The sequence below is a fragment of the Haliotis asinina genome, chromosome 14, assembly GCF_037392515.1.
Source record: "Haliotis asinina isolate JCU_RB_2024 chromosome 14, JCU_Hal_asi_v2, whole genome shotgun sequence".
Lineage (NCBI taxonomy): Eukaryota > Metazoa > Mollusca > Gastropoda > Lepetellida > Haliotidae > Haliotis > Haliotis asinina.
This window is the reverse complement of record NC_090293.1, coordinates 1,511,017-1,531,395: the sequence shown is the minus strand read 5'-3', so window position 1 is coordinate 1,531,395 and position 20,379 is coordinate 1,511,017. Positions and strand designations below refer to the sequence as shown.

At 43.4% G+C, this 20,379-nt stretch overlaps 1 protein-coding gene across 2 annotated transcripts in view; it reads right to left on the bottom strand.

The window, feature by feature from the left end:
• Nucleotides 1-20,379, bottom strand: part of LOC137261834 (uncharacterized) — a 63,941-nt gene that overhangs the window by 11,515 nt on the left and 32,047 nt on the right. Inside the window, exons 2-7 of one of the 2 annotated variants that reach the window (XM_067799634.1) lie at nucleotides 6,770-7,054; nucleotides 6,026-6,070; nucleotides 3,454-3,534; nucleotides 2,901-2,942; nucleotides 1,032-1,148; nucleotides 588-740 (exon numbers count right to left, since the gene is read on the bottom strand). In XM_067799634.1, the coding sequence (XP_067655735.1) occupies nucleotides 588-740; nucleotides 1,032-1,148; nucleotides 2,901-2,942; nucleotides 3,454-3,534; nucleotides 6,026-6,070; nucleotides 6,770-7,054 (723 nt within the window). The remainder of the gene's footprint in view (nucleotides 1-587; nucleotides 741-1,031; nucleotides 1,149-2,900; nucleotides 2,943-3,453; nucleotides 3,535-6,025; nucleotides 6,071-6,769; nucleotides 7,055-20,379) is intronic. The other variant, XM_067799635.1, reaches the window with a different exon arrangement.

The following is a 20,379-nucleotide window of genomic DNA, read 5'->3' as shown; positions in this document are numbered from 1 at the left end:
TTGTAATTACAGGGATAATAACACGTCCATGGGGTCTACTTCACCGTGGCAGTCGATGTTGCCCGTATCTGGTTGCCGCCCTCACCAGTGATGTACAGTGACGCGCCGCAACCTGAGTGACAGCACCGACGGTATTCTCCGGGCGGTCAGATCTGCTGGTCTGACGCTCTGACGATCCAGCTTTACTTCCCGTGTAAAGTTCTACACTCAATATACCCAGACTGACTTTTATGGTGTCGCGTTCTACACCAAGTACACCAAATCTAACTTGTCACAGAATGTGTCCTTCTACAATGATACCGCCACAGTGACCTGCAGCAGGATACGCCGCACTGACATGTTGAAGGCCATGTATTGTGGCAAGGTGGCTACAAGCCGGCATCAAAGCTTATTTCTCCGTGGTCCACAGTAACTAAACAATAATGATATGCATTTGTTTGTTGTTATTCAAGCGTTGAGCTGTTTGGACCGAACTGACACTGAACCGCATGCACCACAAAGTGGTTATACAGCTTTTAGGTTGGCTGTCAGCTGTCACTGACATGGGACCTAAACCTGACAGTCTTCATAGACATTGCAGCACCTACCTCCAGCACCAGCCTCCTGGATGATGTCGAGCAGGGCCGGGATGTCCTTCATCTTCTCCGTCGGGACAACGACTTTCGTGGTGGTCGGCATAGTTGAAGGTCGAAGTGAGGTTGTCTCGTACAGAGCCTCGTCGCCATCCTCATCGCCTCCTTCTGGAACAGAGCGGTATAGGGGCGTGGTCTAAGGTTTAGGATACATCTGAGGGGGATGGTTAGGGTACCCCTCATGTAAGGTGATGGTTGGGGTACTTCTGATGCTATTGTGATTAAGTGTATGTACAGGTAAAGTGATGGTTGGAATACCTTTAATGATGTTGTGATTAAGTGTATGTACAGGTAAAGTGATGGTTGGAATACCTTTAATGCTGTTGTGATTACGTGTATCTGGGGTACCTCTGATGGCCTGTTGTTTGGGTGTACGTATAAGAAGGTGATAGTTGGTACCTCTGATGGCCCAGTCGACCATGGAGTCGTCCGCAGCACCGTCGTCTCTTTCGTCCTCATCCTCGTTATCATCCACCATGGCGGATGTCGGCAGCAGCGACGTTGTCTCGGGGAATTCTGTAAAATATTCAGATCAGTAGGAATAGAGGAGGCGGTGAACACTCGGGCGTCGTCATGGTTACATGTTTAAAGTCAGGTGAGTCTGACCCGACAGTATATGACTCAGGTAATGTGTATGTATGTTTACGTTCGCCCAGCCTCTTCTTGGCAGAACCATGTAACAGGTATCTGATCTATATGAGACACTGTTGTTAATCTACTTCTCCTGTAGCATCCTAGAAGCTGCACAAGACAGTCTTGTTTCACTTGTTAACAAGCTTCTCTTGTGGCACTGACACCAACCTGTAACCTCAGGTAATATCAGGTTTCATAAACATACCTGGATGTGTCCTCTACATGACACCGAGTATAGTATTCCCAGAAATTGTTGAGAATCATGTTGCGTCATGTAACTCATTACGTTTATTAACTTCTGGCGTTTTACTTACATAAACATGTTAAAACATCATCCTTTTACAGTCTCAGCCTTGTTTTAGTACTTTGTTAGACCTCCTCGCTCAGCAATGCATGCCTGAATACGCCTAGGCACACTACCCATCAAAGTTTGTAGGTAATCGTGTGACAGGGTATCCCAATATTGGACCACCTCGGCCTTCATATCTTCAATATTTCTCAGTCCCTTTTGGTTTATTCTGTCCTTCATGACTCCCCACACATTCTCTATTGGGTTTAGGTCTGGGCTGTAACTGGGCCAGTCTAAAACTTGAACATTTTCGCCCGACAACCACTGTTTTGTGTAACGCGCAGTGTGTTTTGGGTCATTATCATGCTGGAAAATCCAATCATCTTCATACAATGTTTGTGCTGTCGGAAGAAGGTGACCATTTAGAATGTCAACGTATCTTTCTTTTGTCAAGTTTCCCGTGAAAACACACAATGGCGTCACTCCGCGAGCCGATATGCCACCCCACATGTGAAACTTCGGGCTATGTTTTGGTCGCTGGTAGATAGGTTTGACAGTATCTTTGGTCCACATTTTCACACAATTAGGGAAAAGCCAAACAGAACTTTCATTCGAAAAGAAAACATTATCCCAATCTTGATTTTCATGAGCCCGACACCAGTTTAAACGTTTTTCCTTTTGTGCATCTTTCATCAACGGCGAGGGAATTCCACGTTTTTTCACCCAATTAAGTCTCTGGAATTCCTGCCTAACTGTTTCATTGCATACCTGAGGACTTCCTCTGCTAATCATTTCATTTCTGATGTTCTCAACACTTTTCAATTTGCCCCTACTCACAATTTACCCAAGTCTTCGGCGATCCACAACACTGAATTTCCTAGGCCGACCTGCCCCTGCTTTGTGCTCTATCCCGGTTCCTGTTTGAATATTCTTCAAAGTTCTGTATACTGTAGACTGAGGAATACCATGTCTACAAGCTAACACTTTAGCATCAGCCTCACCCCTTTCAAAATCATCTAGAATGAGTTTTCTTTTCTCTCTTGCTGTAAATTCTGCCATGTCAACACAGGAAGCCGTCTGCTCAGACAAGGGAGACAACTCTTGACGTAATGAGATGCCTTCTAAGCCTTCAAGAGTTGTCTCCCTTATTTAGTATGCTTAGTGGATAGTGAAAGCCCTTTTTCCAATCTTAGCACCATTAGAAAAAAACAAAGATTTTCTCAATAATTTCTGGGAACACTGTACATGTCACTCATTTATATGGGTAACACATTCGCCTACGTTGTCCGCAATATGCAGTTTCATGCTTCAAAATGTGTTGAGAGATGTGTTAAAAGTTTGTTTACCTCTCACAGTGGTCCTGGCATCCTCATCTTGTGTTGTTGATTCTACAAAATTGTTAAAATTAAAATATGAGTTGTAATAGCGAGAGTGGTTAATTATAGAGATGTCGGTATAGCAATAATTGTTGGTTTAAAAGATGGCAGTATAGAAATGGTTGGTGACAAAGCGTTATAGTAAGAATGGTTGATTGGAGAGAAATCGGTGACGAGGTTAGATGCTTACAGAGGAGATGGTATAGGAAGACTGGTTGATTACAGTGATATCGCAAGGAGAGTGATCTAATACATAGAGGTCGACAAAAGGAGAATGGTTGATGACATAGATATACCAGTCTTGACAGAATGACATAACACAGAGTTGTCGGTGTAAGAGGTTTCCGTTTATCGAGAGGCCTGTTATAAAGAGAGATTCTAGGCATCAAAATCTAGTATAGGAATAGGCTCTGAGTGTCAAGGGGCTAGAATAGAAATTGTTTCTGTTTTGCGAAAGGCCAGTATATAGAGGTATACAGATTACATAGAATGTCCAGACGTCGTCGCTAAGTTTTATGATTACCTGTGATTGGCTTTGTTGTTGTAGTAGACGATGTTGTAGATGTAGACGATGTCGATGGTTTTGATGATGTAAGTTTCGAACCTGGAGAAAACGTCAACAAAGCGTTCACTATCAAACACACATTTCAGTGTGGTTTCTTTTGATAGATACTTGGTGATGAATAATTTGCAAATGTTTTTATTCATGATTGAGATGAGTCCATTGAAAAAAACGCCTTTCTTGTTTTGTTTTTTTTCTGGTCAGACCTCTTCAAAAAGATATTTTTTGTTCAAATATTTTGGTGTGCATGAACGTAATGTGATTCTTCTCGTAGTCTATTTTTGTCGTGTTCTTTAGAACAATGCTAGATCACTTTCGAGCACAGAAGACCTGTTTTAGGATCACTACTAGAAGAAGTAAGGCAGTGATGCATAGTAATGGTTAGAAAACGCCTGGAGAACATCTACAAACATGAGGTGAAGCATGTTAGCATACATTGGGAAAACATTTAGAATCACTGGCGAAACGGTAGGGTTTTCATGACGGTATTTTGGGATGAAATATTTATTTTTGCACAGAATATCACAGCCCAACTTATGCTTCCAGACATATGATGGACCCTCCTTTATCCGTGAGCATGGGAACAACTTATAAACAAGTTTGCTGAATTTCACCAAAAAGTGCAAATTCTCTCTGATCATACCCCGATTATTTTCCTCCTTGCCCATGTTTGAGAACGTCGGACAGATATGAAGTGTCATTATTCCATATCAAAGAATTACAAAGTATGGAACGGGCATTTCTTGACAGGATTCAAGAGACTCAAAACCAACAGCATAAAAGACTTCTCAATATCTCTTTACTCACTCACGCCCTCATATAACTCTCCCTAATGATGCACGGAAACTACTGGCAACACAATTTCAAAATTTCACGTTCTTAAATTTTGGTATTCCAAAATGAGTTATCGTTCTAACGATATAAAACTGGCAGCCTTGGTGGTTTTAATAGCTTTTAAATCATATTAATATTTAGCCGGTCGATAAAGCTGACGTTCTGGGACAAACCGACTTCCACACGCAAGGGAACCACTTGAAGCGCGGACTTGTGTGTTGACGGTAATTCATGTCTGCCTGCTGACCCTTAAATACAACCTTAATACATCCCTGTCATAGTGTCACCCCAGCTAGACAAAGCCCACTTGTATGGGGTCTTTCTCCCAACACTGTCGGAGATTAGCGCTGATCACTACAGTCACACCCGTAACCCCGTCCTACCTTGAAAAACATAATCAAATTCAGCATCCCTCTCCAAATGGCTCATCTATATGATTTATATGTTAAAGACAAGCATAGCCTATCGACATAAAGGAATAAATAATAAGGAGAGGCAATAAATTGTGATATCACATCTATCGATCGTCGTCCACGGTGTATTCGCCGCCAGCATTGTGCGCCAGGGTGCAGTGGAACACGCGAGAACGATATTTAGAAAACGGACGAGGTGAAATTGCTTTCATTTGACAGAGGCAGATTAACTGATCCAGATGCAGGGAGGTGTGTGTGTAGGTGAGGTAGTCTCCCACCACGTTCATGGTGCGGGGGGTAGTGCGTCCGTCACACAAACCCGACATCACAATCCTCTCGGAGGAGAGTTTCTGGGGATTATTGTGCATGCCTTAATGTCGCCAGACATTAATCTAAAACGACATCAGATTTTTTGTTTCCTTTCATCCCGTACGTGCCACATTCAGTGTTTTCCTCATTACAGTGATGGAAGCTTTCATACAAAGGAAGGTAGGATGACGGTAGGCAGAGGTTATTCTCTTGGCAAAGTCGCTGCAGGGCGGGATCACGCTGATCTAGTTGAACCCAGCTCACGCTTGTAATTAAGTAATGTTGCCTGATTGATGTAATCACCCACTGGTTCTTATAATGGGAGGTGCTATAGGGCTGATACCAGTGTGGATATATAGGGTGAGAAAGGGGTTAATCTAGAGGTTGAGATGGAGGCTGACGTCGAGGTCGAGATAGAGGCTGGTACGGACGTTGAGATGGAGGCTGTTATAGAGGCTGACAAACACGTTGTGAGCACATCTACAGAATCTATATGCTTATTGTTATTGAGTTGACGCTGTTTCAACAGTGATTCAGTTGTACCACATTATGACAGCTTGATGTTTTGGGAATTCCATAGTGATGGTCTCTCTTGGTTGAAACCATCAGGTCGATTCGGGACTCGAACCCACGACCACGTGTACTGGACACACATGGGGTAAAGACGTGGCAAACTGCGACTCCTTTATGACTGGCCATCCGAGCCCCTAAATGTCTAACGCAGCATAACAGTTCCTAGGCTAGATACAAGACGTTACGTTTCTGGAGATTGAGACTCCACACCTGATGTTCATTATGACTGGCCACCTGTGTTCCTATGTATCTTACACAACAGTGACTAGACTAGATACATGACATTACGTCGTCACAGTTTCTCTACAGGCGTGCATCTATACACTTTCTACCGAGCGGGCAGAGAGTAGACGCTTGTAATACAGTAGACAGAGAGCATTCAAAGAGATAGTCAGTGAACATACTTTCAGCAGTTGTGGCCTCAGCGCTCAGCTTGACACCCTCTCCTTCTGCAAAATACAAAGCAAATGCATTAACACTCCCATCAAACACAATAGACGTTACAATCGAAAGAATAGAGTGAAACCAAAGAGCTACAGAATCATTAAAATATTATTTTCTCAATAATGAAACAATTTGCACGTACGCAGGCTACTCCAAATACTCTGACATTAGATCACAAATCATGAGAGAAGGTCAATATATACGACCCCAACAATCAGTAGTGCTTTATATGTGTGTACTTCATCTCAGTGCAGTAGGGTGACGATAATGTGTGACAGGTCTCTCTGTTCTGTTCACCCGATCCCAGTATCGGGGTATGGTCACCTTGGGGTATCCAGAGCATCGGGGTATGTGGATCTCAGCGCCAGCATCCGTACATTCCCTTGTAGTGGCTACCCACCTGTGTTGATCAGTGTTAACAAATACCCTCACTCCTTACCAAGAACATTCAGGTGCTCTCGATACATCGATACTTTAACGTCCCACCCTACATGTCTGTTGATTCTGTTAATCTACATGCATCAAAGGACCTTTAACTGACCATAAGCTGCGCCCGTCAGCATCGTACACGTTATGCATGCATATCATCACAACTTCCCAGCTAAGCATACTGACATCCCCAAATCCTGAGATCCAGAGTATGTACAGCGACCACGTTGACCCTGGCAACTTGAGCGGGCAGCGTGTGAAAGAAGGGAACTCACCAGGTATGGGAAAGGTAGTGATGTTGAGCTGGTGGGCGCTCAGGTCAGTATCCATTCCAGAGCCTGAACCTGCTCCAGACAGTTCAAGGTCATCGTCGTCGTCACTGATGACGTCATTTCCTCCGGAAACTGCAACTGGTGTGGTCTTCTCTGTGACTAAGGCATCAATGTTAACACTGGTTGTGGTTTGACCTTTGACTTCTGAAGAGGTTTCGTGGGCGTAGAAGGGGTCATCAAGGTCAATGAAATCTGAGATGTCCGCCACGTCATGTCCCTCAAGGGATTCTGGAATATACGAAACGGGTCCAGTGGATTTACAATAGTGTCATTGGTGCTGCTCAACTAAACCAAAACTAGAAAGGGGGCGGCGGGGTGGCTTGGTGGTCAAGGCGTTCTCGTCACGACAAAGCCCCAGGTTCGATTCCCCACATGGGTACAATGTGTGAAGTCTATTTCTGGTGTCCGCCACCATTTTGCTAAACGCTGCGTAGAACGAAACTCACTCGCTTACCAATACAGGTCAGGGGTATCAAATAATATTCAGAATAAAGGCGGGTCTCAAAGGGTACTTGATTAGACCCGTGTGGGAAATCAAAACTTCATTCTCAACGGTGAACGCTTCAAGCGCCGGACTACTGCATCACTTCAGATCTACTGATGTGTGTCAGAAGGTTTCCGTTGCAGTGAATGAACATGTTTCCTCAATACCAACCATCCAACATCCTTCATCCAACAATGAGATTTCTGAACTGGTAGTAATTCAGTCTCCATGGAAATCATACAGTGCCAGACATATTACCATTAAAAGTGGTTTTAGTGAGATGCACCATTAACCGGTTAGTGTTTCTCCCAAGAGTGGACCGGATGCCTGGCAGCAGATGTTTTCATGTATGTCAGTTTTGACGAAACGATCACAGGTCAAGTTTCTCTCACATATCACACACCGGAAATATAAATATTTAGCTCATCAAAAACAAACCATAGACAAACAGACAAAAACATTAATCGTCAAAGTGTGACAGCAAACAAGCCTGAGTGCCGAAACCAGGATCAACTACTTTGCTGTGTACCATCTTTGTCCAAAGCACGGTAGACTGATTGGATCTGAGGTCGGAAAGGAGGTATGTGTTAACTAATAGACAAATGTACATCTTCATCATGGGGCAGGACACAAAACGTGCTGAATCTATGGACCTCCGGGACAGTATACCAAAAAAAGCTAGATATATATCCATCTCATAAGAGGACAGTAACAAAACATGCTAGATAGGTCGATCACACACGTGGACAGTAAACAAAACATGCTAGATCTATCGATTTTACACGGGACAGGAAACTAGACACGGTGTCCATTGTTATTCAGGGTCTCCGACACAGTGATAACCAGCTATTGTCCATTGTTATAAAGAGTGATCGGCAGGTTCATAGCTAGCTATTGTCCATTATTGTACAAGGTGACCGACACATCATAACAAGCTATTTTCCATTACAATACACTGTGAGCACCACAGACATAATTAGCTATTGTCCATTACAGCACAGGGTGACCACCCAAGTTATAACTAGCTATTGTCCATCACAATACAGGGTGACCACCACTGTCATAACTAGCTATTGTACATTACAATACACTGTGAGCACCACAGACATAATTAGCTATTGTCCATTACAGCACAGGGTGACCACCCAAGTTATAACTAGCTATTGTCCATTACAGCACAGGGTGACCACCACTGTCATAACTAGCTATTGTACATTACAATACACTGTGAGCACCACTGCCATAACTAGCTATTGTCCATTACAGCACAGGGTGACCACCACTGCCATAACTAGCTATTGTCCATTACAGCACAGGGTGACCACCACTGTCATAACTAGCTATTGTCCATTACAGCACAGGGTCACCACCACTGCCATAACTAGCTATTGTACATTACAGCACAGGGTCACTACCACAGTCATAACTAGCTATTGTCCATTACAGCACAGGGTGACCACCACAGTCATAACTAAGTGTTATCACGACCTGCGTCGCTAGACCATTTGCACCTTGAATAAACTAGACAAAAAAACACACGAACAAATAGAATATTGTTAAAACGGTATGTGACACCAACAAATAGACATAATATTGTAAAACTGTAATTTATGCAAGTATTTAGATCATTACAGCGATTAAACGCCAACTGAACAGTGTCCATGACACAACAGTTTGATATTCCGTCTCCACAGCTAGGCCTAATGGATTTCAAATACTCTTTTATCAGGCGGCATACGTTAGTCAGTGCATCGCTTCATCAGAACACTCTCGGTCTAAACACACCGAAACAAACACACATTCAAGACACACAGTCTTTCACAAAGTATTGCCACGCCACCTCAGGAGGATGCGTATTCAATATCATCCGTATTGAACAAATGATGGCCATCAAATAGTTATTTTCTTTCTCCCCAAATCATTTCGACATTTCGACATATTCATAGAAACATGTCTCTAATTAGCGCATGTCTTTAACCCGAGGCTTTATGGAACCTATCATCGTAGCTAAGAGCGATTTTCTCTCAGTTCCCATTGAAGCAGCCAATAAAAGCATTTCAATATACGAAGAGTTTTCCTCGCTTCGCACGCCCCAGAGGTGAATCAGTGGGTTAAATCGCCCTACATTGAGCGCAAATTGTCGCGGACCATCTTCATCAAGCCTAATACCATCGACCAAGATGGCCGCCTTTTCAGGGCTCTCGCCTGATCTCGTAATGACTCGGTAAGATCTCGAAAGAAGTTCTGACTCTTTGATGGAATTGATTGGCGCTGACCTCATTGTTCCTGGAGTAGGTGAAGTAATCACCAGATCTCCCCAATCAAAGACGACTCTCGCTACGCAGAGACGTTGCCAGGCCTCAGTACACACTACAAAAGTGTCTTCTTCTATTCCACGATAAATATATGTTGAAGCTGAACAGTTGTATTTGGATACGATATCGAGTACATCAGTGTGCACTGGTCGTGAGCCAGTAGCTTACAGCAATATAAGTAGTTGTACCTGGACCGTACCCTAGTCGTGAGGCAGTAGCTTACAGCAAGATAAGTGGTTGTACCTAGACTGTACACTGGTCGTGAGCCAGTAGCTTACAGCAATATAAGTAATAGTCTTGACTGTCAATATTTTATACGCCTCTATCATTGAGTGTCGCACAGGTTTTATCTATTATATTAGGGTCTATATACATGCTAGTAGTTCACGCTAGTAGTCTTCAGTATGTATTAGAGTCTTTATACACGTGTTCCCTCTAGTGGTGTTCAGTATGCATTCAGAGTGTACATACACGTGTTCCCTCTAGTGGTGTTCAGTATGTATTAGAGTCTTTATACACGTGTTTCCCCTAGTGGTGTTCAGTATGTGTCCAGAGTCTACATACACGTGTTCCCTCTAGTGGTGTTCAGTATGCATTCAGAGTGTACATACACGTGTTCCCTCTAGTGGTGTTCAGTATGTATTAGAGTCTTTATACACGTGTTTCCTCTAGTGGTGTTCAGTATGTGTCCAGAGTCTACATACACGTGTTCCCTCTAGTGGTGTTCAGCATGTGTCCAGAGACTATATACACGTGTTCCCTCTAGTGGTGTTCAGTATGTGTCCAGAGTCTATATACACGTGTTCCCTCTAGTGGTGTTCAGTATGTGTCTAGAGACTATATACACGTGTTCATACTATATACATTTATTTTTCTGTAGACTGTTCACAAATCAACAAAAGAATATAATTATTTTAAAAAGATGTTTTATGTGTAAGTTTTATAAGTGTTTACATCTGATGTCACTTTCTAGAGCGCGACGTGTGTAACATTGTTAAGATATTGCTTTGAATTTCTATGAGTTTCCTCCAGCTGGTGAGTTGATAGTCTGCTTAGAAACTGTTCCACATCTAATACAACCACATCCAACACATTTCACGTCTTTAGGAGGAATCGTTTCGTTTTTTATTCAGATTAATCACAATTTCATCACTTTTCCTATAGATATACTTTTTGCAATTATCACGAAATGAAATTAGAAAAGCTCTTAGAGAACGTTGTTTCTGTGGAGAACCCATCCAGCTGTTGCCTGTGACGAGGACGATGATGTTAGTGTCAAGAATGATATAGGACGCATCTGTAAGACAAATGAAGACTAAATTCATATGTCTTGTGATGGCCCTGATGGCTCAAGGCTGACAGGGGGACTGCACCACAGCAGCATTAAGCCATATCAGAAGATCCCTCGTTACTGACGCTTCCTGTCTGTGAAAACCTGTAGACGAGGATGGTAGTCGTATGAAGCTAAATGTAATTAATGCGTAGACTTAGCTTCAATATTATCTGCAGGAGTATGAAAGGCCACAGATTCAGTTCGGAGAACTGCATGTTGTATGACTGTTCCACGCCGAGTATGCACAGTGGGTGCATCTGGGTAAACCCGCGTCTATCCATCCGTTTCCCACCCCGAACTTACAGGACGAGATGTGTATCATATGAAACATATCAAACATATATCCTATGAAACATTAAAATATCGTTCAAACCCGGAGGGGCAGTGGGGTAGCCTTGTGTTTAACGTGTTGGTTCGTTACGCTGTAGACCAGGGTTCTATTCCCCAATTTCTGGTGTCCCCCGTCGTGATATTGCTGTAATATTGCTAATAGCGGCGTAAAACCATACTCAGTCACTCGTGCAAACTGCCGATGTAGTTAATTTATAAATAACCATTCACATGTTCGTGGATGCCACGCCAGGATGTGGATGCCTCGTCCCACATGCAAGTACACGTACACCTGCCTGTTTCCTCTTCCACAGACGTGACATTGCCTTACAACGGAGTTAGACAAACACAGCTTAAGTCCCAGTAAATCTCCCAGTATCGGGGAGACGTGCTGCTCTTTCTTCTTTAACAGACTTGTGTTTAAACTGTCAATATTCGATCTGAAAAACCGCAACCAGACAAAGAATTAAAAGAAGACTGAATGTGTAACGGCACGGAATATCCCGATAAGAGATCCAGTAAAGGGAATGTAACGTGTATGTCAACAGCATCGCATCAGCAGAAGGAAGGTAGGACCCATGCCTTCAGGAGACACTTGGGGTGCATTCCAACATGTTCCAACGTCGCTACCCGTCCACCCACCCAGAGCGTAGTTGCTGTTTCTAAATGTGCCGTAAATCACCATGGAGACGACATGCCGTGTATCACCATAAAAAATCCCCCCAAACAGATGATGATGGAAGGGGCAGGTGTAATTGAAAGGGAGTATTTCATCAACGCCGCCATCTGGTGGTTCAACAAGACGAGGACAGGAAGATGAACACAACGCTTAATTCAATAATGCAGACATGGTTCTGACACACAAACAATCTGGGGTTCGACGTTGTGTGTCACACTCAACGAAGACAAAGTTGAAGAAACAAGACGAAAATGACACTATTTTCCCAGAATACTCTGTAAACATGGAGGAATGCGACTTTGTATATTCCCTGCTTTCGTATTACTTTGATCTCCGCGTGCTAATCTTCTGCCCAACATGAGCTCTGCTGTATGGGAATCCAGATCTGACACAGCTGTCAATATGAAGGTGAAAAGGTTCTGTCTGCGGAAACAACGTACCCAAATACACTGATTAGCTATCACAACAAACGATAGAAAGCAGTTTTGTCATTCTCCCAGGGATCAGACTGTGATGAGAATATTTCACCCTGATCCGCAGCTGGTTTCTCCGAGTCTGTCACAACACGAGCATCCTTCCGTCTCGGCCCTTTGATGTGGAACAACCATGATGCCAACAAGCAACAGTAAAGCAGGATCAAAGATCACTGAGTGAAATTATAAGTTCTGGCGTTTACCTCTGCTAATGGAGGCAGACAACAGCCACGTCTACCAGAAACAACGCTGACAATGATAAGTCTGAAACAGGGACTCGTCACTGGCGTGAGCTACACTTGTATTGCTCAGATAGACAGACGGAGACACACGAGGCAGAAATGTTCTTGTTTAACGCCATAATTTCAAACAGTCTTCTTTGCTATATCACGTTGGTCCTAGACAATTTATTCTGGACCAGACAATCCAGGATCGATATTTACAGAATGGACGCACAACAAGCCACGATGACACAGAAGTTGGTACAGTGGGAATATATGCAGGGCACTTGTGTATTAGGAAAACTCTTCGGGAACCGTCAATTGAAATTATACATATTTCATCTCACTGCTGTTGTACAGACACTGAGATGGTTTCCTTTTCAACATTTAAGATACATCCGAATGCTTAAGGTAAGAAAAGGAACTTCTGAAGCAGGGAGACTATATAGAGAGATGTTGGTGATTCCTGTCTGAAGTAACACATGCCGTATATATCTTTTTGGAAAAAATTAAAACAAATGTCAGGTGCGGGGCGAACATAATCCACCACTCGAACTATTCTTTGATTCCAACCAAAAAAATAAACACCACTATTGACAGCAGTCTGTTTGCGATTGGCGTTCAGTGTCGCCACTCGGCCATCGCGCCACCCATTTAATTCACAAACTCTGATATCATATATTCTCATGAACGCGCATTACTACTGAACATTTCTATGTGACAGCTGAAAAGGTGACATTGTAACTGGCTATGGCTCGTGAAAGGTTTGACAGTGGAAGTCTTGTATATCCCCTGCACGATGGCAACACCCAGTGATATCTTGCACTTCCCCCGACATAATACACTACAAGCTAGTCAGATCTCTGAAGACAAGCACCTAATTAGGTCTAACGAGGAGCCACCAAAGTTCACACTCAGCCGCATCGATTCAACACCCTTTGTCCGTCTTCCGGCCTTCAGTTTCATTGGTGCTTGTATCCCCTGAAGAGATTTTGATTGGTTGACATTTACCTTGCCACAAAACTGCCATTAACCACTTCGTTTGAAACCCCTGTGTTCCACTGAGCGTTAATAAGTAATTGGTTCTCCCTCGACTCACCCTCCGTGTTGTACTAGACAACCAGAAGACAGGTTGTTCTGTCCTCGTGCTGTACAACCATGGCTACCAAACAATGTACACAAACCACCACAAGCCCCCCTCAGTCAGTACACGCTGGTACCAATGCCCGTCTAAAGGTGGAACAGGAAGTACATTGTTCCCAGAACTGTCCCACGTGCTTCCCAAATATGTCTTTCCTCTTTACAACCCCATCGGCCATTGATATGAAGGATGACAACCCCTCTCCTCGTGTCTCCACCTCTCAGTGGATGTATGTAGTAAACAAAATACGATACAGAAACATAAATACAGTAATCTGCACGTCCATACAGCACACGAGCTCAGAGTGTGAGTGAGTTAAGTTTCACGCCGCTTTTAGCAATATTCCATCAATATCACGGCGGGGACAAAAAAATGGGTTTTCACACACTGGCTTCGAACCCAAGTCTTCGGCGTGACGAGCGAACCCGTAAACTAGTAGGCTGCCCCACCGATCATGTGTCTTGGTAACGAAGAACTTATAAATATGACTGGTATTGAAATGATCATTCAGATCACGATGCTGATGTGCCTTTCTGAACACTTATTGTATTCGCCTGCATATAACAGAAATACATTAAAAACAGGATCTCAACAGGACGGACCTTCGAATTTTCCTGAATGGCACAGCGGCCTAGGTAACTATACACATACTTATAATGAAAGAACATGTATCAACACGGAGCTATAGGCTCAGAGAAGAAAGGATGGCCCTTAGTGCATAGACTTGTCACTTCTTCACATGTTCTAGGAGGCTCACTATACATGACAAGGACAGGAGGAGAGACAATGATTACATCCAGCTGCAAAATTGTGAAGGCACGTGTAAAGCGCCATTGTAAGATCTGTATACACGTGGCAGGTTCGAGGTTGTCGGTACATCTGTAGGCACGTGTAATGCGCCACCGTAAGATCTGTAGACACATGGCAGGTTAGTGGCAGTCGTTACATTTGTAGGCACGTGTAAAGCGCCATTGTAAGATCTGTATACACGTGGCAGGTTCGAGGTTGTCGTTACATCTGTAGGCACGTGTAATGCGCCACTGTAAGATCTGTAGACACATGGCAGGTTGGTGGCAGTCGTTACCTTTGTAGGCACGTGTAAAGCGCCATTGTAAGATCTGTATACACGTGGCAGGTTCGAGGTTGTCGTTACATCTGTAGGCACGTGTAATGCGCCACCGTAAGATCTGTAGACACATGGCAGGTTGGTGGCAGTCGTTACATTTGTAGGCAGGTGGTTAGTGAGACCAATCACTTCCTCTAATGGCACAAGGGGGTAAGGCCTATGAAGGTGATCAACACGCCATCTTTCCTTAATCCTCATTCATCGTCCAGCGCTTCAGACCGCTGGGTATTTGTCTGCTCCCATCATTTCTCAGACACAAGTAAAACATGTAAGTCGAATTAATTCCATCTTGTCAGTTCTCATTCCACAACGTACAAATCGATCCGTAGTTCTTTCATCCGACGAAACTCTCCCTCGTCGCCCGGTATCCAGTGTGATGTAATAAGCCCCGTTTCTGTGTTCGACCTCGAGGAATAACGGACGATAATGGACAATCAATGTATGTTCCTTCCAGTTTGTCATGGGATTTGGGAAAGAGGCTTGAACTTCTGGTACTTTCTCGGAAGTAACCAATCTTCAGAAATGTATGGCGTTTTTATAGTCAAACTAACATCAAGACTCCAACGACGACACAACACAGTATTTCATTGTTAAAAGAACTCGCCCTGCGCACCTGGGAGAATGCGCTAGTAGGTGGGGGCATAGACCCAAACAACAGGGAGTATCTTCGAATTCCTGGCTGGAGATAATTACCTCATAGCATCTGTGTTGTATGTTTGCTCATAACAAAATGCTTAAGTTTATCTCTTTAATTTGAAATAACGTCAATATTCCAGAACTCATTCCACTGTTTCTATTTTAAAGTCCGCACTCTGAACGGCTTGGCCGGATTTCAGCTGTAATAATTTATAATAATCGCCTGTTGACGAATGCCTAGGACTTGGCCATTGGGAAACAGATAAACAGTTAAATAGTTATTCCAGAATGAGTCGATAGCATAATAGCCTCAGACAAACCACCTGCACGGGAATAATGTCCTCAGATCAGCTTTCTTCAAATTGTTTGCGACATGCGGGGTTTTAAAGAAAGACATCCTTTCAGATGATTACTCTCTAGTAACGGGTTTATTCCTTCAACAGTACTGGAATCGGATTAATGCTTTCAGCAAGGCATAGGAATGACGTCTTCAGAACGCCGGGCATGATGTGTGCTTGAATCTATTCATACAGAACTCCGGAAATAGAAGTTTGTATATAAAATACAGCTCCGTCATACAGACAGTTTGTGGCACACAACCAACTTCCACTACAAAGATTACACCCTACAGAAAGTTTATACTGGCTACATCCAACTTCCACAACAAAGATAACATCCTACAGACAGTTTATACTGGCTACAACCAACTTCCACAACAAAGATAACATCCTACAGACAGTTTATACTGGCTACAACCAACTTCCACAACAAAGATAACATCCTACAGACAGTTTATACTGGCTACAACCAACGTCCACAACAAAGATAACATCCTACAGACAGTTTATACTGGCTACAACCAACTTCCACTACAAAGACTTCCGTAATGCACAAAGAAATAGACATACTGGAACAAACGAGTTCCACAATCAAGATGAATCCCTATTTTCACAAGCTAGAAAGTATTCCCCGCTCAGTCCTGATGTAGCAAGGTATATTCGGCAGCTTCAGTAAGGCACATACATGAGGCACATCGAATTAAAACAAAACTGCCGCAGTTTTTTTATCTTATTGTGACCGTAACTAATAGAAACAAGTTTGATTAAACCCAACCGTCCATCTTCAGTCGTTTATCTAGTTACAACGGCAGTTTAACCAGACCACTTCACATCCTGCACCGGCATCTCCTAACAGGTCTCAATGGTGTCAGTCTGCGACCTGTAATCTATAATAGAGATCCAGTGTCCACTTTGTAACTGAGATCGAAGCTCACAGCCACTTGCTGCAGTAGTAATGGAAGTCCATGTGGCCTTCGGGCGGGGTCAATGGCCCTAGATGTCCTGCCGACCATGATGGCAAGTATTGCAGTCAGTCGTGGACGCTGCTGTACTCCTTCGTGTCGTGGAACCATCCCTGATAGCGCCTGATGAGGACACAGTGGAACCAGTCAGGGGAGCACCAGTGTCGGTACAGGGGAAGGCCTCCAGGCCGTTGTCAGGAAGTGACAAGGTCCTTACACGTGTTAGTTAGCGAAAGATGATAAATGATATCCTAGTGGAGAGCCGATAACTGTTGTTCTAATGTAGGGGACACAGCAAGTCGGAGATTGAAAAGACATAAGTTGCGCCTCGAGATGAGTAGAATCATTTAGTTTTCAGTATGATTGAGTGGATTGCCAGCAAGACTTCCCTGTGGGTCTGGAAAAGGCATGTGAAGGTTTCGATAAATATCAAACTTGGACATAATTCTTAAGGGACACCACTGTGCGTCTATCACTGAAGGCACGGGGTGATGTCTGTAGTAGGTAGGTTCTCAGAACGACAAGAACGGAAACGTATACTACATTGTCAATGATATGATGAGCAACGAGGCAGCGCCCTCGGTCCAAACTGCCAGTATCGACTGTAAATGATGTGCACCCCAGAGAGAGTACGCTCAACATTGTCACCATCAACTGTACCTGCTACAAGTGCGCGCACACACACACACACGCACACACGTGCGCGGGCGCATTGCAATCCTGTCACGTCCATGTGTAGATAAGCGCTTCTCCTGCTGGCGCCTGCTTGTTACAACCTAGGCTGTCACTGGATAAGTCTGTTTGTATCAGCGGAAATGTCACAGGATGTATATTTGCCTGAATATAAGAGTAGAAATGTCAGTCTCATAAATGATATATATATCGGCTCACAAAGAGACTGACAAGCATATCAGTATCAATGAATTCTTAAATCTCAAGCTATTCATACATTTGACACATGGATAGTGTGTCTGGTAATACATTCTCCCATAGCAGGTGCGTGTGCATTTCACCTCTTGAACATTACCGAGTTCACCGGATCTGTGTGCGTGTGCATTTCACCTCTTGAATATAACCGACTTCACCGGATCAGTGTGCGTGTGCATTTCACCTCTTGAACATAACCGAGTTCACCGGATCTGTGTGCGTGTGCATTTCACCTCTTTAATATAACCGAGTTCACCGGATCTACGTGCATGTTCACATATACGCACGTACACCTACACACACAAAATACACGCACACTCAAGAACATACGCAGGCGACCACTCACAGATGCACATTAATGAAGACGTACAGGCATACACAAGTTCTCTGAGATGAACCCCCAGACCTCTTTAGCAGGAGCACCCTGACCCCAATGTACAGAGGAAGCAATCCATTGGTCATCAATTCCCCTCTTTCATTTCCTCATTTTCCAGCCTTGATTACTTAAATCATTGTTCTTGACCTTGTGCTAGCCGTGTATTGATTTCTCACATTATCACGCCGTACAGCAAGACCACATAACCGCCCCAGCCTCCCATTGACCATTCACATAGACACCCTTCTACTTTAGCCGATGTATTGATGGATGGCTCGGCGCGTTACCTAACTGCTATCGTACGAAAGTTAAATATTGACTACCCCACGTGGACTTCTAGATCTCATATTTATACGACTGATGGCTTGGTGCTGAATAAAAAAATCCACACGAGACGTTTCTACTGCTACAGAACGAGGTGATGCCCCGGCAAGCATTTTGGACACCAACTGGTCTGATTTGGGTACCACATAACCCCCGTTGCAGTTCTCGTATCTAGTCATATCTGAAACAATTCACCTAAAATATCCTTTAACTGGAAACAAGAATTGTTTTATCGAACTTCTAGAAGCTGGTGAGCCAATGATGAAGCATGATAATACCGTCTAGTTTACTATAGAGATGGTTGGACAAGACCACGCCATCTCATCATTAATAGTCCTACATAAGTGGCGTACACATACATGTAGCGGCCCACGTGTGGTCTACCTGTGTCACTGCATTGGCAACTACGTTTTGGTAATGTTGTTTTTGTTTCTGTGTTAACATCGTGTAAAAGAGGGATGACCTGTTGGCACCACGTGTTGTGTGTGTACTCCAGTGTTTCAAACGTTATATACACTCATAGCATTTACCTGAATCAGCGGAATATACCATGATCTCTGGAGGTTTGTGTGACTATTGCTATTTGCCCTCTAAACTATCATCAAAAATCTCAGAATACATTTTCCTAATGTTGCTGTACTCCTAATACTAGCCTGTCATACAGACCCTAAAGCAAATGTATCTGACAAAAACCCAAGCAAGTCAAACACATGGAAAGTCTAGAGAGCCACACTTTCTGAAAATAAAAGAAAGTCTCAGGGCTCCTTTTCGTAATATTTTATGAGTATATTTTAAGATATGTTTTTCTGTAAAATAGGTTTATTTCCGAGACTAGATGTTATGTATGCCCATACAAGCCTGATACAGAGAATATGTGCCAACATCTCGGGTTAATTTAGTCCATAACTATCAAACATGATATTTGATTATTACCGTGTGCTTCCTTAAAACCTTTCTTATTTTTGGTTCACTTCATGTGACTGGTAAGTATAAACGAAGGACATATTGTCCTCTGTCCCCAGCAAGTAACGTGATTCATTGACATATTGAGAACAACAAGTAATACAGAAATAACGAAATCCCTACGACTGCAATCAGTTATATATAAAACGACATACTAATCTGAATGAAACCCCGGAGCCCAAATTGTACGGTGTATATACGTTGCGGCGTTGTATGAACTGTATGTGTGTTTGTATGTATCTATATGTCTCTGCCGTGAATGAACCGAGACGAACCACTCGCCACACACTGCACATAGTATGCGCCAAGCAGTGAGTCTTTAACACACATATATGTTCATTTGAAATTCAGACATCAAATCAATTTCTCGGGACTACAATGAAAGCCCTGTTGCCATAATAAACTGCCTCCCAACGGAGGGCAACATTTAGCGCCGCCAGCAAGTCGTGCTACTCAGCCGCTCATACCCTGGTGCAGCTGGACAAATGTCACTCAGCTCAAGTACTCCACGATTCCCTCATGACAATTTAAACATTGCAATAAAGCAATCAATATTTCATGATCTTATGTAACTTCAACGGAGCCAATTATTCAACGCCAAGCAAGCCCTCAAGCCGAGTCGGTTCTCCGGTAGGGGGCGTCATTACAGACATTAGAGGGCCACTTCCGCCGCGCGGAGGAAATGCATCTTTTGTGGGTGACATTTGCCTTTGCGTTTCGAGCAGGAAACTTCCATGTTACAGAAAATAGACGGATGTAGATAGACGGTTGGCACATGGACACACGCAAACAATAAAGAATCTCCCTCTCTCTCTCTGTCTCTCTCTCTCTCTAAATCACATCACAGCACACATACTCATAGCACGAGTATATAAAACATGTTATAGCAGACCAGAAAGTGATTGACAGCACAGAGACTTCACGT